Genomic DNA, 26028 nt, shown 5'->3' with positions numbered 1-26028 from the left:
TTTCCCTTCTCCCACTCTCATTGGCTCTTTCTTTTCCCTCTTTCCTTCTTTCTTCTCCAATGGTTTGTTGAATTCCTGCCAGATTGAAAACAACATGTTACTTCCTTATTTTTCATAGTTACCAGTTACAGTGGCACGCCATCTGAGAGGAATAGATGGGAAGCACCAGGCTGGTAAAGGCCCTTTTAGAACAATGACTCGCCTGCCCTGTCCCCTCTGAAATTCATTGTAAACTTGTTTCACAATAGCCATTAGAGACACGAAGGAAATGTTGATAAGCTCCCTGATTCATTCAAGGGCCAAGGTTAATTTTTATTTATTCCCAGGTCATCATAAAACAGAGGCAGATGGTGGTGGCATTTCCTTTTTGCCGGGAGCTCAGATCCTATCTGGATGGGTTTCAGCAGGCTTTGTGTCCATTGCCTCTTAGTGCAGCAGCTTTCCTGGATGCTACCCCAGCCACCCAAACTGCAAGCCGATTTTGTTTAACTGAGATGACTGGTGGTAAGTAATTGAGGTCACTTGGACCTGGCTGGAGGAAAGCCAGCATGGCCAAGGAGAAAGGCTGACATTGTTTATCCTTCAGTGGCTCTGCCTTTAGAGAATTTATTTTTGGTGACCCATTTAGGAGGGAGCTTCCTAAGCTTTGATGATTCGTGTGTTGAAAAGTCACTTTCTCCAAATTGTACTAGTAGCAGGAGACTTGGGAAGAGTGAAAAATGACAGCTAGTGGCATCCACTTACAGAATGCTGTAGAAATGATCTTGAAGGATCGCACCCAATGTTAACACAACTGGTTACATCTCAGTAGGACATGTAGCTCCCTACTTTAGAACATGTGAGCATACATTGTAACCCAGGTGAACAAATGGTAGTATTACACTTACGGGAAAGTAAGACTGGATTACAGTGTCTGGTCAGTGTGTCCAAATGTCCTGCTCCTGGAGAGAGAGAGAGAGAGAGAGAGAGAGAGAGAAAGCCTTCCAACCACTGGTCTACTCTCCAAATGTCCATAACAGCTGGGGCTTTGCCAAGCTGAAGCCAGGAGCCCTGAGCTTCTTTTAGGACTCCCACATGGGTTCAAGAGCTCAAGTACTTGAATCTTCTTCCACTGCTTTCCCAGGTGCATTAGCAATGAGCTGGATCAAAAGTGGAGTAGCTGAATAGGATTGTGGCCATGCTGACAGCTTAACCCACTATACCACAATATGCCTCCCAAGTCATGCTTACTTCTTATAGCAGGGCCTTGATTGATCTGAAACAAAAACACAGCTCCCATCCAACCTTCTCCAAGCAGACTTGGCAGCTGGGTCTGCACATCAGTCACCTAAACAGCTTCAGGGAATGGGTCCTAATTTAGGCTGCGTAACAGAGAGAACAACAGTACTGAAGTGAGACCAAATCCAGCCCTTGCATCCAGTTACTTCCATAGTGAACATGACCCAGTGGTTGCCAGTTGCTGCCCTTGCACCAAAATGCCACCCCCTTTCTGCAGAGAGGAATGAGAAAAGGGTGAATGGAGGTGTCTCAGTCCTATGGTGTTGCTGAGAGAGAATACACAAGATGGGTGGTTAAGGAAGAGCAGAGGTCTAGTTCTGACAAGTATGGAAGCTGAGAAGTCCAAATTGAGAACTGTATCTGGTGAGTGCCTTCTGGCTGCATTGTCACTTGGCAGACAGTAGAAAGGGAAAAGTGAGAGGGGAAAAGTCATCAAACTCATCTTTTTATAAAGAATCCACTCCTGTTTTGAAGGTATTAATCCATTTATGATGATAAAGGCCAATCCTTAAAGATTGCACCCTCTCCTATTATAACTGTTTCATTTCTGGATGAATGTGGGTGGTGGCAAACATTGAAACCATAACAGGAAGGGTCAACTGTTATCATGCCATTAGTGCTGCCTCCTGATTTAGAGCTCAGGGTCCTTGCTATGGAGATGGGAAGCCACGGTTGAGTAACTGTTTTCAGGCTATAAGTCTGAGATGAAAAGCGTCAAGGATGACCAGACTTAGAAACAAGATGTAGAAGCAGGACCTGCTTCCCAGGTGAAACCTGCTCTGGTTGCCTGGAATGAAAGGTTATGGAGGATGGAAACCTGGACAGATGAGGAAGGCATGGTGTCCAGAGTACATGGGGAGGACAAGGAACATCATGGCCATTCAGCCTGGGGAATAGATGTATTCCAGACAACTGGACTAATCAGAGGGATGTTTCATTGAGAAACAGGCAATATTCAGAAAACTGGGGAGACCAAGAGGCAAGCAAAATGGTTAGCACTGACTGAGAGATCTGACACCAACTGCTACACATAATGTGGAGCCTTTGCATCCCCAGAGAGTCTCCAGGAGAAATGGGATGACAGAAGGCACCAGGTGATAATCAAGCAAGAGGAATGGTTTTCCAGACACCAGGCTTGAGGCTTTATGGCAAGATGGAGCTCAGCACCTAACAGTGCCTTGTACTTCTACAAGCTCAACAAAGGCCAGCTTGGCTCTGTCATTGGATCAGAAATACTAAACCAACTTCAGGGTGAAGTGAGGGTTTTCTATTCCCAACCTACTCTGAGTGCTGAAGCCTATACCTGATCTTAACAGGAAGCTCACATCTAGATGAATTCCCAAAGTGCATCCTTACTCAAAGAAGGGAAACTTCTGCTTATCATTGCCCAAATTATAAACTCACCAGTTCCGAATACTCCATCTAAATCACATGACACACTTGCTTCATCAAGTGAAGTTTTGGCTAATTTTATATTTTACATTGTCATAAAGTTCACCTGAAATCACTTTCTGGCCCATATTGGCATCTCTTTAATTATCATTTATATGGCTAGGAACAAATACGGCCTAAATTTGTCTTGAAGCATTAAGTATTTTAAAGGCAGATGATTTGTGCCCTGGAATTGGGTGTAAGGCAGAGAGGAATCTTAACAACTGTTTCCAAGGCAGGTGGTAACAGTGCCTGTCAGGTAAGCATCATTAAATGCTCCTACCATACTGGTTTCTCTTAAGGATTAATGCAATTATGGCTAATGCAAAGCTAGCTTGTAATATGTTCATAAATAACTAATGATTTTTTTATTATAAACTGTAAAAATTAGAACATCCACAATCAATCCTTTATCTCATTCTTATGGTATATGAAAGAACCTATTTGTTACGAATGCATTTATTGACTTGATGTCAATAGGAATAATAAAGGGAACCTTCATGGTAGGTTTGTTAGATTAGAGGACACATAGATGCTAAGGGCTTAGAAAAATGCCTTGTAACCAGTAAGTACTACAGGTGCATTGGGTGCGATTATTATTGTTAGCAATAACAGCCATCACTGTAGTATTTTATATCACACATTCTCTCTACTGCTCATCACATGGGAAATCCCCAGGGTTAGTTAGGAGCAAAGCGAGCAAGGAGAAGACATGGATAAGAACCTCCCCAGTGGTTTCCTTGTGGGAAAAGAGGTGAGGTAGGGCAAGCAGGCTAAGCAGGTTCAGGAGTGAATGGTTTGACTACTTAGGTAGGCTTAAGGATGTAGGAGATGCAGGTGGTTGTCTAGTGCCTGTCCCTGGGGATGACTAGCTCAGGCTGAATGTGGCCCAGAATATAGGATCTGAGAGCTTGGTAGAGAAGATGAAGCATGTCGATTCTGGCTTGACTGGTTTCCTTATAAAAAGCACTCCCAAGAAAGCCCTGTACTCTCCACTGGAAATTCAGCTGGTCTGGGAGGGGCTGCCAGCAGCTCTCATCCAAGTCAAAGCAGCAGAATGCAAAGGTAATACTTAACACATACCACTTCGATAACTGATGTGTGCCGTTAACTGTGTTCCATGAAAAGACACATGCATTTTGATGAGTTTGACAAACTGACAAAAAGATATCTTTATTAGCATGCAGGCTGTTTCTTCCGTGTGAGCCTAATAGGTCAGAACTCCAACCGAGTTTTCCAGTGTCCCCTGGCCTGTGACGCCTTGACTGATCTCAGGCCTACACCTTGCTCCAGACCCCTGCAGCACCTTTCAAACACTTGGAAGAAGTGGTCTGTCTCACACGAGTTCTTACTGCATTCTGGTCTTAACATTTCCTGAGCATTTAGTGGACTTATTGGACAAAACATGCATCCTACTCAGTTTTGCAGTTATAATGTTGTGTGTGTCCCAGATAGAAAATAAAATTAATAGCAAATTAAATTAATAATTTCTCCCTAATCTATTTTTTTCCCCTAGGCTGTGGGTGATTTCAGGATCATTCTGCTAACGACAGGAAACTAACATTGATTGAACACTAAATACACTGCAGACCTTGTATTAGATATTTCATAGCTATGTTCAACTTCATCTTGATGAGACAGGGACTGTCCCAATTGTTGTGAGGAGGAAAAAAAAAAAGCACACAACGCTTGCTGCTTGTCTACAATCACACCCTGGAACTGGGTCCCAGGATTCCATCCCACTGACACTCAGATCTCATATCAGGCGCTAACTCCTGACTTAACTTTGCTCAGAACTCACATGTGGCCATGAACCCCCTGTCTTCTATGAACAGAGTTCTCCCAGCACGTTCTGCACTGGCTCCACCTGCAGGAGGAAATCCTCTTAGGTGCACTCGGGAAAAGAACAAGCAAGTGAATCATCAAGTGGGTCCATTCCCTCTACACTTCTCTTGCTAACTAAAGCATATGGTTGCTTAAACTGAGGTATTCCCTTTGGCTTATTATACTCATTACTTCCTGTCAGTTAGAGTTCACCTGCTTCAATTTTACCAGAAAGTGTGAATTACATATTTCATATGTTACTTAGCGGGAACCTAGCCTGAGTCATTTTTTTTTTCTTAACAGAATGACAGTTGTAGAGAAGTCAAGGGTCTTATTTGGCTTTTATAAATAGTTATCTTTCTCAATGGAATGCCAAACAGGATTCTAATTCATAAATGTTAAATACTGTTATCCTGTATGGAGGGCTATAATTCAATGTTTGGTCTTTAATAGATTTGTAAGTATATGTTACATAAATACGTATCTTTTCATCCTTTTTCTTTTTACCATGGAATCTTTGATTTTGAGTCATGTATCACTTATCTAGGAGACATTGGAAAAGCTGCATTATCTTTCTAAACTCCCTCCCATTCCTCATGTATAGAATTGGGATATCAAGCTTTCCATGGAGATTGTGTTGATTTAAAGAGACAGCAGCGGAAGGAACTTCTATTGGATTATGGGAGATGGAACTGAAGGGAATGGGCATATTCCCGTGAATTTTTGAGGTCTTCTCATATGCAGTTTGCATTCAATATCCAATAGAGTTTTCATTTAAATTCACGGAGAGAACTTTTGACAAAAATGTGTTGAGGACTGGAGGTTTAGAGTGACCATATCTGCAAAAGCCAAAGCAAGGTGAGTAAATGTTAGTCCACTGTCCAGGGTTTTGCACAAATAAAAGGAAGAAACTAGAGGTTGGAAGAGTAGAGAATAGGGCTTGGTACTGTGGCAGAGCAGGTCTTGTCATCACCTGCAAGGCTGACATCCCATATTGGAGTGCAGGTCCTAGCTGCTCCACTCCTGATCCAGCTTCCTGCTAATGCACCCAGGAAGGCAGCAGAAGACACCCTTCCAATGGTGGAAAACTATCATGGAGTTTGTGGCTTCTGGTTTTGATCTAGCCCAGCCCTCTCTGTTTTAGTCATTTGAGAAGTGAACCAGAGCCTGGTGTGATGCCTTAATTGGCTAATCCTCCCTTTACAAACACCAGGATCCTGTGTGGGTTCTGATTGATGTCCTGGCTGCCACCACTTCCCATCCAGCTCCCTGCTTGTGGTCTGGGAAAGCAGTAGAGGATGTTCCAAAGCCTTGGGACTCTGCGTCTGTGTGGGAGACCCAGAGGAAACCCCTGCTTCTAGCTTTGGATAGGCTGAGCTTAAGCCTTTGTGACCATTTGGGAGTGAAGCATCGGTTGGAAGATATTTCTCTCTGCCTCTCCTTCTTTCCAATAAAAATAAACCTTTGGGGAAAAATGACAGAAGTGAATCAATGGATGGACCATCTCCCTCTTTGTCTCTCTCTTTCACTCTCCCATTTAAATAAATAAATAATTCAACCAACCAACCAACAAATAAACCTTTAAAAATTAGTAACAACAAAAGGAAAGGGAATACTAAAAAGGAGGTGAGTGACCAATGGGTGCTTGGGGGAGCCACTATGAATCTTAGGATAGCAGGAGTTGTGACCAATGTCTATTAGAAGCTGAACTGCTGAAGAGCAGCCATGCCTGTGTCACCCAATTCACAGTCCCAGGATTTTTTTTCCCCTCAGGAGTGCTGATGCAAGAGTGCTGTTTGTTCGAGATTGTCTGGATGCCAGCCAGTCCTGTGTTCTCTGGCTCCTGTTTAGGTGTCTCTGTTTTCATCAAGCATTAGGCAAGAGAAATGAATTGCCAGTTGTTCAAGTTCTTCTTATAGAATTCACTCACCCAGAAACTTCAGTGTGGCAAAGAAGAGATTTATGTGGTCTAGTCCTCAACAACAAACAAACAAAACCGAACCAAAGCAATAAGCCAAGATTGGCATATTGGCATAGACATTGGCATCACACACTTTGGATTTCCAGAATCTTTACTTGTTAGCTATGCAGTTGGAGTTGTTGCCTACCCTGGTCTTTTCTTCTGTAGTACAAAAGCCTAGGAGTCTTCTCTTCAAGAACAGAACAAATCCCTTTGCTAATTTTAAATCTGGAAATCTAATTATCATTCTTGATCACAAGAAAAGGACCTTAGACTCTTATCAAAAAAATTTTTTGGAGCGGATGTTTGACCTAGTGGTTTAGCTGCTGGTTGGGGTGCCTTGATTCCATATTGGAGTGCCTAGGGTCAAGGCTTGGATGCATCTTCTGACTCCTGTCACCTCTAATGCAGACCCTGGGAGGCAACAGGTGATGGATCTAGTCGTGGATTCCTGCCACTGCCATGGGAGAAGTGGACTTAGTTCCCAGCTCCTGGCTTCAGCCTGGCCCAGCCTCAGGCTTTTAGGCATTGTGAAGAGTGAATCAACAGTTGGGACCTTGTTCTTCTGTGTGCTAGTCTGTCTTTCTCTTTTTCTCTGCTACTCAAATAAATAAAAACTTTTTTGTTTCAAACTGCCACACTCTCTGGTACACTGATACTTTCCAAATTGGCTCCCTTTGGAAATAAAAGAATAACCTTTATGTCTCTGCTGTTGTGTGGAGCAGGGACATCCTGTGTTATCCTGGGGCCCCTACTGCCAAGAGGTGGCCACCCTGGAGCACTAGTGGGAGTCTCCTTTCTCCCTCTTGAATTCCCAGACTGCAGGGTAGGAGGTGGTCAGATGTAAGTTCCTACCAGGTATAGAATAGGTAAAGTGAGTGTGAAGTCTAATGTGACCCAAGAGCAGCACAACATATGATCCATAGTAGGAGCTCAAGTCAGCACCTTTGTGTGCTCAGTCATATTTAGTGTCGCCTTCATTTCCCACTACCCTAACCGAACTTAGCCCAGACTCTAAGAAACCAGGCCCATGGTCCCAGAAACCTCATTGGAGTGAAACTGACAGATACAGGCAGCCTTGGGTGTATTTTGTTTTCACAAAACAACACTCACCCTCTTGTTTCTTGGAGTTAAATGGCACAATGATTCTCCACGGAATGCTCACGATTCTCCCTGGGACGTTTGAATGCCTCCTGCAATTTAGTTAAACAGCTTTTAGATGTCACAGTGAAACTCATTACTCATGGAAGAGAAACAGACCCCCTAACATTCTGGAGACCGCCTAACATCCATTGAGGGCTCCTTCTGGTCATGTGACTCAATTTCCTAAACTGCAGTGAAGGGACAATCAATCCATGAGCTCTTATGCCATTTGCTGCTGCTGTTTACTGTTCCTTTATTTACATAACTGGAGATTCAACATTCTAGCATGTTTTGCAAGCTGTCATGACATGAGAAACTAGTAATCTGCTCTATTTTGCCTGCTAACATATTTTTTGACATATTTTAGCTTTTGATGATAAGATTGCATCTTTGCCTGCTACCATCTGTCTCGACTCAATGGAACTCCGGCATTTACAAAAACAGTAGGGTGTAGGTTTTCTTAGATTCTTGACTCTACCAGATACATGCTATTTCCAGACTTAACCAATATGTCATGTTTTCACATGCAAAGCTGAAATGTCTGATATCTTGCAAGATCTGCCAGAGATAAGGAAGATATTTTCGCATCTAATTTGGCTGAGATGAGAAATATACCAGTGGGGAGAAAGGAGCAGAATTCAGCTTCTAAATGGAGCCAGCTTTTATGTGGTTTATTTCTCTTCCTGATGCTTATCCCTTTATCAGAATGATTAAGATCTTCTGGGGAAACACGTCTTCTTTGGGATTTTGCAACCTCTCCACAGCCACGATTTTGGGAAATATTTTCCTGTGCAAAATAGTCATCCACCACCACTTGGCAATAAGGCATTTGTTTCCACGGTGTTCTTTTCTCATTTCTATCTTTACTCATTAGGGAAAATTACCCCAGGTTTGACCCAGAGGATTTGCTGGGTTCCTGCCTCTACTGACAGCAGCATGAGGGCTGTGCAACACAGGGAAACATGACATTGTATTCAAACAATGCGTCGGGGAAAAGGCCAAAAAAACGCACGGGCCTCGCATGCATTTATTCAACACTGAGCTTAAATGAATTTATTATGCTCCTGGATTATACCCCATAGGCCAAGAAGCTGTCAACTATTGACATTTTCTTTTCTCTCCATGTTCTGAGTTGAGTGTAAATATATTTGTCATGGGAATATATTGTATTCTTGGTTCAGTATATGCGCATTTCATCAGAAGGAAAGCTCTTATTATCTGCAATCACAGTCAGCATCTTTGTTGCTTTAAGAAAGGAATGGGCTGCAGGTGGATCTGGTACCTTTTTGGATCCCGTGTGAAGTGCTGTTTCAGCTTTCATCTTGAATGTGTGGAGCAGGATGCACCTTGCACACAAGCCCCCATGAGTGACAGGGAATCCGTCCCAGTGTGATAAGGACTGTGTCTAGTTGAATGTCCGCCTTCTGGCTAGCTGCGGATTCTTTGGGAGCAACCATAGCATGATCTTGTGTTGTAAACTTCAAGGGAAGTCATTACTGTTGTTGAGACTAAAGAGGGTGGCGTTGTGAGCATCCAGCTCCAATATCTGTGACTATGTGCAGAATCCACATCGATTCAGATTCCTTTCTTCACCTTGGTCATGAGTATGGTGGCAACTGCTGCACCTGGAAAGGCTGAAGTTGAGTCTTTGGGTTTTTCTAAGGGTGCTGGTGAGTTTCTGTAGAGCAGAAACCTTGTACTTCTTTGGTTCATTAGTTTTGGCACAGGGTAGACAAATAGCCCATGTATGTTGAACTAAGATAAATTGAGGAGTGCAGACAAACTATTAATTCATCATCATGTGTCTGCTGGAATTCTGTGAGGCGACGTCACTGAGGATATGTTGGAAACACACACACACACACACAGAGTAGACTTCCCATCTCTGAAAGATTTACAATCCAGATGGAAAGATGAATCAGTTTTCAAGGGGATCATGACTTGCTTAGCTATGCTGCAGGTGTAACACAGAGAAAAGAGCAGGCAGGGCAGGCTACAGCGGGTATTTTGGAGAAAGAGGAACTTGATGTGGGATTACTAGATTGAGCATGATTGAAATATGGGGGATGAAGAGGAAGATGAATGGGTACAGGGTAGGAATGGATAGGCATGAGCCCTGCGGAAAGAACGGAGCTGGAGGAACACAAGAGGGTGATGGCTTGAGTGACTGAAGCTAGATGATTCGGCTTGAAGCTGATTGGGTAGCTGGGTGAGGCCAGGACGCACCGGAAAGTCAAAGCAACATTCGGCGCCAGGGAAGAGGTAAAGACCTCTGGTTCCATGCAAAGAAGACACAATAGAGAGAGTGCTTTTAGAATTAGCATAAGGGAGTTATTCAGGGTACCTTTTGTCAGAAACTAAGTGTTTGAGAATACAACTCTGCTAAGGCATTCTACATGCAAGACCTCAGCTGACCACCATCAGAGGCAGGTGTTCTTAAGCTATGTTGGAAGGCATTCAAAGCAGTCAGTAGCGGACAGAGAAGAACTGAGACAGGACAGTACCTGGTGCCTGAAAATGGAAGCTGTAGGAGACTATACCGCATTGATGAGGCCTGCGGTTGGCAAGGTTGGAGCCCCTGTGTGTGATGGTAGGCCTGAGGACCTCCCTGCTGGGCAGAGTGATCAGTTAAATAAACAAAAAACCCACAGGTGAATTAAATATATTCCCCAAATGAATAAAAGCTGCTAGGACAGGCACTTAATAGTTCCTCTCCTTTTAAGAGGACATCTCTGGTTTGCCCACTTTCAAAAACCTCTTCGTATATTTGTATCTTTCTTGTCTTCTCTCATTATGCGTCAACCCTTCTTTAAGCCCTAGATCATGCTGCCCTGGTCATGCATGAGGGCAGATGATTAAGCAGGGCAAAGGAGAAAGGCAATTGTTTGAGAATTGACATAAAAGAGCCTCAATTAAATAAAGCTGATAGTTCTTAATACATTTTCTTATATAAGGCATTCAAACAAAAAATACACATACATTTCAAATTTTTGTGTATCAACATAAACATTTTTTAAAACTTATTTTTTTATTGGTAAGTCAGATCTACAGAAAGGAAAAGAAACAGAGAGGAAAATCTTTCATCTGCCGATTTACTCACCATGTGGCCACAACGTTTGGAGCTGAGCTGATATGAAGCCAGGAGCCAGCAGCCTCTTCTGGGTCTCCCACATGGGCACAGGATCCAAAGGCTCTGGGTTGTCCTCAACTGCTTTCCCAGGTCACAAGCAGGGAAGGAGCTGGATGGGAAGCAGGGCTGCTGGGACTAGAACCGGCACCCATATGAGAACCCAGTGCTTACAAGGTGAGGACTTTAGCCATGAGGCTACTACTGTGCCAGGCCCATAAACTTATTTTTATTTTTTATTTTATTTTTTTTAAGATTTATTTATTTATATTGGAAAGTCAGATATACATAGAGGAGGAGAGACAGAGAGAAAGATCCTCCGTCCACTGGTTTACTCCCCAAGTGACTGCAACGGCCGGTGCTTTGTTAATCCGGAGCCAGGAGCCAGGAACCAGGAACCTCCTCCAGGTCGCCCACAAGGGTGCAGGGTCCCAAGGCTTTGGGCTGTCCTCGACTGCTTTCCCAGGCCACAGTTAGGTAGCTGGATGGGAAGTGGAGCTGCCGGGACCAGAATGAGTGCCCATATGGGATCCTGGCAGGTTCAGGGCGAGGACTTTAGCCTCTAGGCCACGCTGCCGGGCCCCATAAACTTATTTTTAAATTGCATATTTCTAAGAACTTTTTAAAAGTACTTTGATATGTTTTGGGTATTTCAGGTATGAACTATTGCTACAAGTTCTATCATAACCTGCAAGCCTGCTTAATCGCGAGTTAAAAAAGGGAAAAGAGAACTCAGAAGAGTAAAATGAGCTGGTGTGGGCTACAGGGCTAAGTGGCAGCAAGGCAGCCAAACTCTGTGTTGCTCTTCATCCCAGTGACACTGGGAGTCAGAGTGTTTATTGAAAGTGAAAATGATATGAAATAAGTGTTTTGAAAGGATTAATATGGTGGCCACATACAAGGAGGAGACAGAGAGAAGGAGAGGCCATCCTTAGCAGCGCTCTGCAACTAAAAGTGAAAAGGAAAGGCCAATCATAAGAAATATCGACATTTAGGAACATGAGAGTGGACACTGATGCTCCAAGTGCTTGAAATACAGAGGAGAATGAGGGCTAGAGTCAAAACAAAAAACCGAAAAAGAAAACAACAACAATAACAAAACACACCAAGATTGCATTGGTGAGCTGGTTACTGGTGACCTTGGAGAGGACTTTTTCAGTAAGTGGATATGGATGGCTGAAAGAAACCAGCCTGCAGGTGAGTCAGACCTGAGTCGGTGGCCAGGAAATGGAGGATGTGGGAGCCGACCACAAATTCAAGAAATTTGAAAGAAAATGGTGGAAATAAAACGGTCTTATGAAGAAGCATCAAGCAAAATAGGGTGTTTTTTTTTTTTTTTTTTTTTAATGAAAGAAAAATGTGCAGCTAGTTGAAAACAAGAGAAATTATGCAGACAGGAGGAAGACATTGGAAGAGCCGAGGAAAGAGGGGCTTCAGTATGCTGAAGGGGTTAGAAGGATGGGAGGCAGTGGTTTGGAAACTGTATGTGTGCCCAGAACTTGGCCTGACGAAGGGAATGTTCTGTATTTGTGCTCTCCCAAATCATAGCCACAAATCCCATGCCGTCTGCAACTGAGCCCTTGAAACATTTCTAGTGAGAGTGAGGACTGACTTTCATTTTGTATAATTTAGACAGCCACATATTTACTAATTTATTCTGAAATTACCAGCTAGTAACTTAATAGTCACATTTTTAAAGAGCTATCAGTTACCATGTTGGATAGTGCAGAACTCAGAAAATCAAAAGTTGCCTCCTGTCGAAGACATCAAAATTCTTTGATTCAGGAGAGGAAAGCCAAGGAGACAGATCAATGAGGTTTCATATGCAGGGGAGGAAAAATGAGTTAGTGCCTGGTTGGTGACCTTGATTTTCATTGGCTCCAGCTTGGTGATAGCCAAGTTATTAGATCATTAGTTTAGGAGAGCTCACCTGAATTATGAGACATTTGAAAATTCACATCCCTGTGTAGACACTGTGGTCTGAGCTGTGCTGTGTGCACCTGCCTGATGAATTAAGGAACTGCCAAACGTCACAAGGCACCATGCACAGTCACTGTGATCAAGGTGCTCCTTGGTCATGGAACAGAGATGGACAGAATTTGGGTTAGATTCCGTGGGCTGAAGAGCATTTTAAAAATAGGTTTCCTGCTTTTTTCCTTTCTTTCCTGATTTCCTAGTCCCTATTCTGCTTCCACATCTCACTGTCACTTTGGATGTAGGTATTTTAAATTCTGAAGTAATTTCTTTAAGTGGGGTTTCTCCTAGACTCAACAGATTCAAAGCATTGTAGAAATTTTTCTCTAAACATTTCCTACCCAGAGAGATGGGCATATGTCTTGCCCTGTGTTCTGCAGGGCAACCAAGAGAGAGCCCCACATGGGCACCGTGGTGGCCCTGGGATAGCATCACCCATCATTGCGCTGGTGCGCCCTCCCCAAGATGGTGGCATGTGCTGTTTGGGCTGTTTTCGTAGCCTCTGCAGCTGGGAATTCAAGATGCTATACTTAGGCAGAAGTCCATGAAGGAATTAATTGATATGAGCCAGAAGTTGATTGCCATTTAAGTACTCAGCTTCCACCATTGCCAAGTTTCCTTCTTTGCAGAAAGAACTGAGCTTGCCTGCAAACTGGCTCATTCAGGATGTGAGCACAAGATGGAATTCAACCTTTAATATGCTGCAACACCTGCTTGGAAATAAAGGGCCTCTGTGTTTTTTCCCCCAGGAGTTGACAGCTGACTCCATTACAGAGGAATCTGGCAGAGAGGGTCGTGGCTACTTGTCAGTCTCATGAGGCACCCACCCAGGATTGCAGTGCCAACCAGATCTGAGCTTTGGGATTCTGCCAGAAACCCTTGCTGGGCCATTTTACCCTAAATCATGCCTCTTCCTTGAACTCTAGTTTTTAGTACCTTTGGTGGGAACTTCTGCTACACAAGGGAGGAGGTGAGAGGTTCTGGCCTGCTGAAGCTAAGTGGAGAAGCTTGTGCAGGTGTTCTGTAATGGGATCTGGATTTCTAAACTTTCTTTCTCAAGGGTTCCGCAATGAAGTGCCTCAACCGTCACAAATAGACACAAAGTCGAGGCTGCCATGCTCCGCAGGATGGAACTTGAGGGTTCACTGGAATCCTAGCTCAAGTTCTGGAACAAATAAGACACAGAGCTATCCCAAGAAGCATGGTCTGACCTGCAGAGTTCTCAGAGAGCTCTCTGATTTTCCAGTTGGGCTGGAACAATGGGTTATGCTTATCAATGTGCAGAGTAGAATGTTAACGCTGACACTCACCTGCATTATCTCCAAAGTACACTAATATTTTAGTAGAAAATAGCATGCCTGATTGCGATGAAGAATATTATTGTTATTTGTTACCCTCCATCAATTAAAAACAAAATCTGTCCAAAATCCCAAATGGCTAGGAATAGGGAAAGACATATACAGAACATAACTATTAGGTAAAATACCGCTCAGTCTTATGAAGATGAATATGGAGGCAACAGAATAATCCCAAAATTATACGTAATGCTAATTTAAAATAAAACACAATTCAAACCTTGGCAGAGAAAAAGCACATGGTTATTGCCAAACAAACTTTTAAAAAGGCTGGAATGAGAACAATGAAAAAAACAGCTGATGCTTCAGGTCAAGAGTTTCCTGGGCTGAAAGGGGCTTATGTGGCTCATACAGTGTGGGTCAGCAGAGTTTGAATAATAAAACAGAGTTAGGGGTCCATACTAGGAAATTAGAACATAGCACATAACCACCCAGACTGCTGGCTTCTCCTGAGACCCAGGCAATCTGGCACTGGGAGGAAGCCAACTCTTCCCACATGCCACAGTCAGGCAGGTGCACGGGAAGGACATTGTTACTCTCCAGCCTGCCAGAGACCCCACTCGGCCAGATTTGTTTCTCTCCATTTTTTAAAAATCCCTGCATAAGTGAAAGAGTAATGAGCCTCTTTCCCTGCTTTTTTCATCTTCCCAGACTTGCTGTTGTTTATTAGAGCTAAAAAAAATCCTTAAGTACTCAATCATAAAGAGTAATGTTAAGTGAAGAGAATATAAAGCCCATAGCACTTCTCTACTCCTTGGATGTGACAGTTGTCTGTTATTGTCTGTGATGGACTGGATCCAGGACACTCTGTGGTTATCAAAATCCACAGACGTTGTAAGGTGCTGTAGTACTATTTGCACATAACCTATGTGCAGTATACTTTAAGTCATCTCTATATGGCATCTAATACCTAATGCAATGTAAATAATTCTCCTATTGTTTAGGAGATGAGAAGAGAAAGTTGGCACATATTCAGTGCAGATATATATATACACACACACAAATATTTTTTTATCTATGGTTGATTGAGTCCATAGCTGTAGAACCAGGATAGAGGGCAGATTGTATTGTGGACGCCCAGTGGCCTCCACTGAGAACATAAACTTGACCCAGTGGTTCTTTCACATTGCCATATTATAGTCACCAAAGGAGATTTGCATACCTGTTCTGTACTGTAGGCCAATTAATTCAGAGGCTCCAGGGATAGGACTCAGACCACGGAACTTTTTCAAGTTCCCTAAGTGTTTTCAATGCAAAAAGAAGATAGGCCCTTGAAAAATCACACAAAACTTTCCAATAGCGCAATATCTTAGTTCAGTACCTGCAGACAGGTAATTCTTTGCTCTGGGTATCTGTCCTATGTATTACAGGGCATTGGCAAGCATCCTTAGCTCCTATATAAACTGTAGCATTCCTGCAGGCAGGAATTAAGTGCATTAAATGTTCAAATCATCATTAGGAACAGCAGCTATTGTACCTACCCAGAGAGGACTCAAACTTCTTTGGGAATTCAATGCTCAGAAAATATTTCATGTACTGAGAAACTTGTGCAGTACTTTCTTCTGGTGTTTATTTTCTCCCCTTTCTTGCCAGGAAGCTTAAATATGCTAGAAAACACACACACACACACACACACACACACACACACACACACACACACACACACTTAAACCATAAAACCAGGCAACCACACTCACATATTTTCCTCCCTCTGACTTTACATGATGTTGATTATCCCATTAATGCTTTCTTGAGCCTTATTTTATGTTGTCTTGGATCTTTAGGAAATGAAGTAGGGATATAAATACAACCAAGGTAACAAACCAGAGAGGGAATGACAGTGCCAAGGACTGTTTGGCATTTTCCTTATGATCCAAAGAATGACTGGTGATAAGTGGGACACGGTGGCTAACTGATAGTCACTGGAAGATCAATCAGCTTTATGAGCAAAAAATGTCCACGTTCTGCCTGGGAAGGGGCCAACTGGCTTCTGTGTTGGAGGAGCCTGATGGCCAGGAATGGGGAGACCTTACAGGACGCTGGTGAACGTAGGCTTCATGGCCTCTGAAGCATTCTGACTCCTGTTGTTGACGAAGGCGGGGAAGTCTGTGGGAGGCAGCGCTGTTACAAGCAACTTGGGATCCAGCTCTGGCTTAACACCATCACCTGCTTCCCGTAAACACACAGCAGCTTATGTTTTGAGTAAAATATAACCCACTCATTAATAACTAGAAGTTTTAAAGCTTTTAAAAAATCATTAAGTGTGGCGATTTCATCTTAAACGCAAACTCCCAAACATACCCATGATCTTAATTTTCTTTAAATATAGCTGAGTATTTTAATTATGGATGTCCTTGCATATTCTCAGCATACTTCATTATTTATGTAGCTGGTGAGAAAGCTTTTTAATTAAATAGCATGCTGGCAATCCATTGTGAAATGTATAGATGTAGATTTACCTATTATTAAAAAGCCACACACACACACACACACACACACACACACACACATTCTGGTAAGTACCCATTGGTTAATCCCTGTAGTTTTTTTCTAAATGACAGTAAATTCTGACTACTCTGTGTACATTAGTATTAAACAAGTATAAGGAAACTTTAAAAAGTTTGTTGAATAATATAATTAAAATGTGTTTGTTTTGGTGCAAAAGTTGAAATCTATAACTGTGAATTTAACATGAACTTTTGGAGACCCTTTGTAATATAATGTGCCAGCAGTGTGCTTGAGTATGCACACTGAACACATTTAATTAATTTGAAAATGAAGCAGAGTAGTGGTTTGTGTGTCCTTTCTCGTACCCCGGCAGGGTCAGCATCAGCTGGAAATGCTGAGAAAGGTGCGTTCTTGAGCCCCACTGAATCAGTCACTCAGGAGATATGGTCCAGCATCTCACACCGCAGCAAAGTGATGCCTGCTGCAGCCTAAGGTTAGAGAACTCCAGGGTGAGGATTGCACCTGTGGGGTTGATAACTCAGGTGCCTCAGTCAGGTCTTCCAGGGACAGGTAATCATGATACACAAGGTCCACAATTTAGTTTCCCCACTAGAAGTAGGCTAAAGATTCTTGCTTATTTTGGCTTAAAGATCTACTTGAATTCTTCAGCATCTGAAAGGGTCAAAAGGCTCACAGTGGGTTAATAGACATCATAGGCATGATTTGGATGAAAGTTGCTCATGTGTATCGGGTTTTTCCTTGCCAACAAAAATTGTAAGCATGCGTATCGGGGTTCAATGTGCAAATTGCTATTCTTGCTTTAAAAGAAGTTTCTGTGTTTCAAGCTCTAAGATCAGAACTTTTACTTATTCACCATATAGTATCAGGTAGTGGTGACAGCAATCTTCCAGGGACCCTCCTGTGACCATGGGAAGGCTGATGACCAAGTTCCACTCCCTTCCCGGGCTGGATGAGCCAAGGCCAGGAGCTGAAGTGATATGAAGACCCCACTGGGAGTCAGTGCCAGAACCAGAACTAACAACCATCTGACTCCCTGCTCTGTGCTTTGTCTTCTCAATGAACAATGCTGCTTCTTAAGTACACATAAGCCAAACTGCCTCTCAAATTGCTGCCATCGACTTCGAGTTCAGATTTGCACAGCATGACATGAATTGGGCTGCAAATTATGCAGAAAACAGCTATCACATCCATCTGTGATGTCAGAATCCTCAAGTACAATGTGACCTGCTAGACTCTAAGAGAGCAGGACTATGTGAGGTCTGACTCCTTCCCCATGCAGTATGATGGATATCCTCCTGGCTACATTGGGGCCCAGTGTGAAAAGGTTAAATATGATGGAGGTGACGCCTGTGATATGCTCATGAACAGATCTCATATCCAAGGGTGCAGGCAATTAGACTTTCTTAAATGGTAGAGCAGCTACAGAAAGAAAACACGCAGACACACTCATACCTAATGGTAAACTGAATTTATTTCCTCTTGGAAAACAATTCCAGTAATCTCCAGGTTCAGACCGCAGAGTAAACATTAAGAACAATAACATACAGGTTAGTTCAACTGATTCAAGAATTTGGCTGTGTGAAATCATTAAGGAAAACCTTGAACACTCAAAGTTTCAAATGTATCCAGGAAAAAAAAAATCTTTGACAGTCTACATAACAACTATTGCATATATAGTGATGCTACCTGTCACACTGCAAGGCTTACAAATATATATATGGACCTTATCCAGCGCTGGGCTTCTGTTTTGTGCGAACATCTCTTGTTGGTTTGCAAGAATCTTCAGGAATAAAAAATAGTCTTGGATTTAACCATTGATATACCAAAAGAGAAATTCCAGGCTTAAGTATAAATAAAAGGAAGTGTGACCACAGTCTCATGGGTAGCAGTTGTTTTTAAGCTGTCTTCCTTGAACATACTTTCTCTTAAGCCATTTTGCTCACACTCTGTTTAAAAATCTTGCCTGAATAGGGCCCAAGTCCACTTGTCTTTATAAGACCATTTTAGTATCAGACCACATAATACATGTGCAACACTTTATATACAAGGAATCTATCCGGTGCCCGCAAGTTCAAACACATGAACATCCAACAGTTTTGATAATACAAGTTTTATGGTATAATACAATGTTTCTGAATAATATACATTAACAATGAAAGTTTCGTGCAAAGAGTAAAACATGTTCCCTTTTTGTGCCACCAAAGTACTTCTTCTTGAGTGATGGTACTTGCACTAACTGCTATGTTGGGTCATCGTGTGGTTCTGGAAAAAAAAAAAGAAGAGGGGAGAAGCATAAGTAATTTCATGAGCAGGCCTGGCATATATCAATGCTAAAGGATTTGTACTGACATGGAAGATATCTCTGTGCACACAGATGAACAGGTGCTCATGGGGGCACTAAGACCTCATTGCCCCCAAGGAGATGCAGAGTGTCATCAGAACCTGACAGGGGCAGCAGGAGGTAGGATGAAGCTGTCACCTATGAGTCTGGAGGAGGCAGGACCAGGAACCTACAGGTCATGAGATGTTGGCTGCACTTTTCCTTTTCTCTGCCTCTGCCATACCTCCCACAGGACCCCCTGCCCTCCACCATTAACATAAGCCATTATCAAGGACTAGCACTATTTGAAAAACTTTGTATACCTGTGCATTATTTCCACTGATGGCACTGCTTTTGTTCTACTCTTAGATCCTGAACATCTTAATAGTCACCTCTCCGATCCGGATGTTATGGGCAGGAGCTACTTGGCTGATGATTGAGAGAGTAGCGAGAGTCAATCCCGGTCCCTCCCTCAATGGCGGACAGTGGGCTGTGGTTACCCCATGGCTCAGGATCGTGAATCTCCTGGCCCAGAATGCACTTCTTCCTCAGCGGACACGGTTTTGTTGTACTTTGATTTTCTCTTCTCTCTCCCCACCACTCATGCTAGCATATTCCATATCTGCATGAGCAAACTCTTCATAAAGTATGACCTGGGCAACTCAGGATCAGCAGCCAGTCCCTGAGGATAAAAGTTTGGTAGACGGGTTCCAGGCCCCAGGAAGCCTGTGGACCCATGGAGGATGACCAGATTTGAGGAGCAGTCATTTAGAGAACAAGCCTGGAGATAGCCTCACCTCCACATCCACCCTGCTTTTATTTAGTGCTTTTATTAGCTGTGTTCTCCTGGTACTAGCCTTACGTATGCACCTCCCCCTTCAATTCCCTTGTGATCAGAATCTTGGCACCGAAAACACCAAGCGCTTCCAAGCTCATCCTATCTAACTCTGTCTTTCCTTTCAGCAACTTTCCACTGGACTGTCTACTGTTTATATTGCCTGTATTGTGGGGCTTGTTTTAGTTATTTGTACACCTTGTTCTTGCTCTGTGTCAGCAAGTCATACACACATTCTTTCCTAAAAGAGTATGTTACCTGAGAGACAAAGACAGAGATACAGAAAGACAAGACAAAGATCTCACATCTGTTTGTCCATTCTCCTAAATGTCCACAATAGTCAAAAGGTCAGGTAAGGCTGAAGTTAGGAACCGGGAACTCAACGTGGGTCTTCCATATAAGTGGCAGGGACCCAACTGCTTAAATTATTACCTGCTGAATCCCCAGGTACACATTAGCAGAGCCAGACCTTGAACCAAGGTACTCTGCCATGGGCATCTCAAATGACACCTAACAAACAGACAAAACACTTACCCAAGGTTCATTCATGCAGTGCTTCTGGATGACCTATAGAATGCTTGCATCACCACTTGGCACAGCCTATAGCACTGCATCTCAGGGAGAATTGTCTGATGCTCTGACTAACTGACCAAGTGCAGGATACTGTAGAAAAAGCACAGTGCCTGCCTTTGCCTTCAAAGTACTCACAGTCTAAGAGGAAAATCATGTGGCTAGGAGGGTAGTGTAGGCCAGTAGCTCCTCGTGGGACAGAGGCAACAAGGCAAGAACATGCCAGGAATGTGTACTCATTCAGGCTGGAGAAGTCTTTTAGGGTGTTCAGAGTCAAGAGCATTGAAGAAAAATGAAGAGGGAGGTGAGACGACCTTGTGTATCTGCCAAGGAGTACAAACTCGGTCATGTCAGTGAAAGGGAACAATCAGGTTTTTCTTTTGTAAAGATTTAGTTATTCACTTGAAAGAGTTATAGGGAGAAGGAGATAAAGAGAAAGAGAGAGAGAGATCTTCTATCCACTGGTTCACTCCCCAGATGGCTGCAACAGCTGAGGATGAGCACAGTGAAGCCAGCGATGGCCTCTGAGTCTCCCACGTGGGTAGCAGAGGCCATCTTTTGTTTCCTTTCTCGGATACATTAGCAGGGAGCTGGATTAGAAGTGAAACAGCTGGGATTCAAACTGGTGCTCTTATCTGATACAAGTGTTGCAGGTGGCAGCTTTACTGGCTAATATGCAATGTGGGTCTGTGTCAGAGTTTTAAGCAGAGGGCTTTGTTTTCTTCTCACTCCCCACCACTAGGAATCTGTTGGAGGCATGGTGGCTGATGTCTGCCCAGAGGTGAGGGTTGGGAGTACTGGAGAGGCATCAGGGAATCCCACATGGAGCGTCTGTTTCCTGCCCCTATTTCCAACTTAGCTTATTTTCCAAGGAGAAGCAGCAAGCCACAACCACTTATTTAAAACACACTTGATTTTATTAATTCAGTGGAAGATAAGCTTTTCTCATTGGTATTAGCCTCAAGGAGCATCTGGTAGTAATCTTACTGGGCCATTAATTTTAAATAATTTTGAAAAAGTATTTTTCACAAATATGTAGTTAGAGCACAGAAAACAATGATGAGGTCTCCCACCCCCAAATACTCTATTTTCTTAGAAAAACAATAATATTGGGCCAGGTACTAGGACACAGTGAATTAACTGTTAGAATAGGATGCCTGGGTCCCACATTGGAGGTCCTGGTCTGACCTCTTGCTACCTGTTGCTTTTGATCTAGCCTCCTATGCTGATCCTGGGAGACAGCAGGGGCCTGCCCAAGAACTCAGGTTCCTATCATCCACGTGGGAGAACTGAAGGGAGTTCCTGGGCCCTGGCTTTGACCCAGACCAGTGTGGGGATGGAACAGTGGAAGCAAGATGGATCTCGGCTTCTCTGTCTCTCTGACTTTCAAATAAAACACAGAATTTTAAAAAGATCAATACAATGATGACTAACAAGGTTACAGACAGTAAAAAGTTCCATTACTCCAAATGCACTGTCCAAGCTTTCTCCTACCTCTTGCCATTTCAGACTTAATTCTGGCGTTTTAGAAAGTTTTTTTTTTAAACTTAACAATTACAAAAAGAAAATTACAAGAATCTATGACAGTAGTTACTGAAATGGCAAGAGACTGACAGGAAGAAGAGTATTTTAAAAGCTTATGTGTTACCATGGGCATTCTGATTAGATAGGACTAAGGGGGCCAATAAAGGAAGAGCTAACACAGTTGTACCCAAGCTTTGACATGAGCCTAGGCTGGGATACTCTACAACACCCAAAACAAACTGTCCACAATGATTGGCAGCTGTGAAGACACACCAGTGTCTTCAAGGGAGTAAGGAAAAGAAGAGAAACACAGACATTGCTTACTGCATCTTCTAACAGGAGGATGCCTTGGACATACAAGGGTAAAACATAAGCTGTGAGAAGGTCAAGCATGCGGGCTGTGAAATACAAGCTTATACAAAAATAAGAGCCCCAATATAAGTCATGTCAGAAGGGAAAACATGGTGTGAGGAATGAAAACTAAGTTGTCTGAGTGTGGTGAAGCTTGCATATGGAGATCTCTTATTCTTGGTTTATTTTTTCTTGACTTTCCCGCTGCAGTTCTGGTAAAGGTCATGCTAGCCTGTCCCACCTCCCCCTACCTCTTGCCAGTCCTGTTCACTGATGGGTTCTCTTGGTGGGAAGGGGACCTATTCCCACAGATTCTCCGGCAACGGGCATATTTGTGTTGGGAGGATGGGTATCAGGCAGCTCTGATTCCTTCTTGTCCCCATGGGTCCCTGAGAGGGGCTCTGCTCCCCTTCCTGGAGCCGTATTCCAAGTCCACAGAGACCACAGATCCCCGCTGTCCCGTTCTCAAGGAAGTGCTGCAATGTCTAAGGCACACACCTTGCTCCCGGCCATCACCTTTCGGTGAGGTCAGGCTCTAGACTTGACAATGATCTTCTCGGTTGCCCTGGGTAGGTTTTAAAAACCACAGGCATCATTTCTCTACAAAGGGGTGAGAGGCATGAGGGAAAGATGAAGCACAGACAACAGAAGCACCAAGCCAAAGGAGCAGGTAGGCTCCGAGGCTCAGCGAGCGCTCGCCCTGGCTAGTGGCCACACCACAGAGCCAGTCCCCAGAGGCGGAGGAGAGAGCAGGAGGCATCCCAGGCATCCAGCAAGCCGCCTTCTCCTGTATGCCAGTTTCCAGCTCTCTGGAACTGGAGGAAACCACTGCACTAGAACAAAAGCAGTGGGTAATCTCACCAATTTTACACAGCAATTCACAGTCCCCAAAGCACTTTAATGCAATGACAGGTTATGAGAAAAAATATCTGTTCCAATGAAGGGAAAGTGTTTTACATAATCGAGGAGAACATCGGTGCAACATTGGTGGAGGTGGGGGGTGAGGACAGCCAAGGAAGGGGGGAGAGAAGAAAACTTCTGTAATCCCACAGAGAGCCATATTCCACTCTGCAAAAAGCCATCTCCGGGAGACCCCATGTCTAAGTAACTGGAAATTGCAAACCATTAATCCCAGTTATGAACAGTTGTTTTACACGAGGGGGGCTTGTGTTAAAAAAAAATAAATAAAATCCACATCACACCTTAAAGCTTAAAGGAAGCTCCACTGAGGTATGGTACCTTAATAGGTTTCAAAAACACTTTCGTTACTGCAAAGGGCCCCATTTGGAAGGAGCGTGCTCAGTACTTTTTTTCCCCCTCCCTAAATGTGAAATTAAACTTAGAAAGCTAAAAAACAGATGAGGGCCTTAAAAATTCCCTTCTAGCACGACACATTTCTTTTTAAATATGAGATGCCTTTCATTTTACAAGGCTGGAATCCTCATTTTGGGCTTGGCACCCTAACAAACGATTAATTCAGCCTCCTTCTTTTCTGCGAGCTGACCACATTTGCTGGTCAAATGGTTTAAGTCTATTTCAAACGGGAGCCAAGAAAAATATTTTCAAATAAAAATAAAAACTCACGGTCCTCTGAAACTGTCCACCTAGGCTTCCAGATCCCATTTTCCTGCAATCCTGATGTGATGTTGAAATTTGCACCTTCACTAATGATGAAGGAAAATTTGGAGGAAAACCAGGGGGAATCTACCTTCCCAGGGCTGGGAAAAAAATTAAATTCCTACCCCACAAAAGTTTTTGCCCAACTCTTTGGCAGGGATCATGGCTGTGCTCTGTAACCCTCTGCTGGCATCCATAAAACGTTAAGTAGCAATCATCATAAAAAAAAATAACCCAATGACTTCTGAATGGAAGTTTTGTGACATCTGTCGATTCAGAGAGGTTCATCACTTTTACCGTGGCTTGTCTATTTATAACCTTTTGTCTCAAACCAATTCTGACAAGCTTCACAAACTAAGAGAAAAGAGGCAGCATGCGTTTTTCAAAATAGCAATTGAAAACAAAAAACACCAAAGCTTTCCACTAGTTCACTGTGTCATTAGAATCCTGTATGTAAACTGCTGTTCTATTCAATTTAAATGAGATGTTTTCCAACCAGATGAAATAGTAGGCAATTGTGGCTCCGAAACAATGCAAGGCGGGAAGAAATAAAGAAATATCAAGATTAAATGTGGCTGTTTCCTTCAACAGATGGTGACAGCGCTGTGGCAGTGGGCTGTTTTTTCTATAGTTGAAGAACACAAACATTGGTAATCAATCATCACTGATTAAGCAATTATATTACCCTTCCTCTTATCACCGGGGTTGGACCTTTATCTGTAAACACCCAGGATAAGCGATTCTCTGATTTCTTCTAGAAGCATATTCCAGTTCACATTCAGTGAGTCACGCATTACATGCTGCAAACCGAATTCTACATGACAGTCCACCTTTAAACACCCTGCTTTTTTATTTTCTATTATTTTTTTTAAACAAAAGCAATTGGTTTCCAACAGGCTGGATAATAAGTCTTTTGACCTGCATTCTTCTTTGACCCGTTAAGGTCATTCCTGTGCTGGGGCATACAGCTGACTTAGGAAATGCCTGCAAGTCCTACATTTCATCTGCCCACTCAAAATAAAGCTTTCTTTAAATGTGTCTGTACGGGTCCCTGAAGGCCAAAGAGGCATCCCTGTAGTGGGCAATGCAGGGACAGAAGCTTCTGCCTTTATTAATGAATGCAGACCATTATGAGTCTGGCTGGCTCCTTCCCTGTTCCCAGAAGCATATACTGTACGTGACTTAAAATGCTAGAATATTGACACAAAGCGAGCCGGGCACCCCTAAGGAAAATTACTCCTTGGATATAATGTAGGCTCGTAACAGCTATTAGAGTACAAAATAAAACCCTCCGGGATCAGACTGACATATACCGCATTCTACCTAGTCCTCAAACATTAGAAGAATTTCTTTGTGAAGGCATTCTCAAGGACAGCATTAAACTGACTTTTGTAGCAATGTGCAACAGCTTTTTTTGGCTTAGAGCTTTTAGTACTAAATCTCTGGTTTGAATCAATATATGTACTATATCTTCTACATTAATCAATACATTTGGTTCAATATGTGTTCTATTAAATTATACTTTCTAATCAAGAGTTTTACATTTCTTCTCTCTCTCTTTTTCAGTCTCAACTTCCTCTAGCAAATGCAGCTAATGAGCACACGATACCGGGTCTCCCCATGTATATTAGAGGGAAAAAAAAAATCATCGCAATGGCTAAGGGTGAACTCTAAGCATCTTAATAAGATTCACAGAATGGTGATGTTAATAAATTAACACATAATTACAAAAGTCCTCATACTTATAAATTGGTTAAAAATGAATAGCTACAGCTGTGGACTTATTATTTAGAATGTTCTAAAAATCATAAGATCCCAAGTCACTCAAAATAGCATTTATACCCTGCTTTGCTGTCCCAAAGTTTCCACTGTCCAAAGATGTTGTACACTGTGGCTGAAGAAATCTGAGGTAATTTTATTTTCATGTATCTTACCTGATGAACATAAGAAATACAATCAGGTATATGCACTTTGTGACATATACTTGAATGATTATTTAAAAATATTTATTTTATACATAATATCTCTCCAAAACTGTGTGAGAATACAGAAAATTATGCAGAGTGGATTTTTCATAGCAGGAGCATTGACTCGCAATTTTTACATTTGTAGAATTTATCAGAATGAGATTATTCTATTATGACAGCAATGGCACTTCTGAAACTGTCATGATATGCTTTGGCCCCTCTCTTTAACACCATGAATGTTGCATTGATGATCATGTTTGCACTGACAGAATTTCCCTTTTTA

The 26028-nt window shown here is 42.8% G+C and overlaps 1 protein-coding gene across 3 annotated transcripts in view; it reads right to left on the bottom strand.

The window, feature by feature from the left end:
* Positions 1 to 18016: 18016 nt before the first annotated feature.
* The window catches only part of ZNF521 (zinc finger protein 521), a 280382-nt gene continuing 272370 nt past the window's right edge, over positions 18017 to 26028 (bottom strand). For all 3 annotated transcript variants that reach the window (XM_040984700.1, XM_040984699.1, XM_040984702.1), the window contains one exon: positions 18017 to 18823. In XM_040984700.1, coding sequence (XP_040840634.1) covers positions 18794 to 18823 — 30 coding nt within the window. In that variant the 3' untranslated portion in view covers positions 18017 to 18793. The remainder of the gene's footprint in view (positions 18824 to 26028) is intronic.

Source organism: Ochotona curzoniae, unplaced genomic scaffold (genome assembly GCF_017591425.1).
Source record: "Ochotona curzoniae isolate NIBS_2020 unplaced genomic scaffold, NIBS_Ocur_1.0 contig_43, whole genome shotgun sequence".
NCBI classification, from domain to species: Eukaryota; Metazoa; Chordata; class Mammalia; order Lagomorpha; family Ochotonidae; genus Ochotona; species Ochotona curzoniae.
This window is presented reverse-complemented; position numbering and strand designations above follow the sequence as displayed.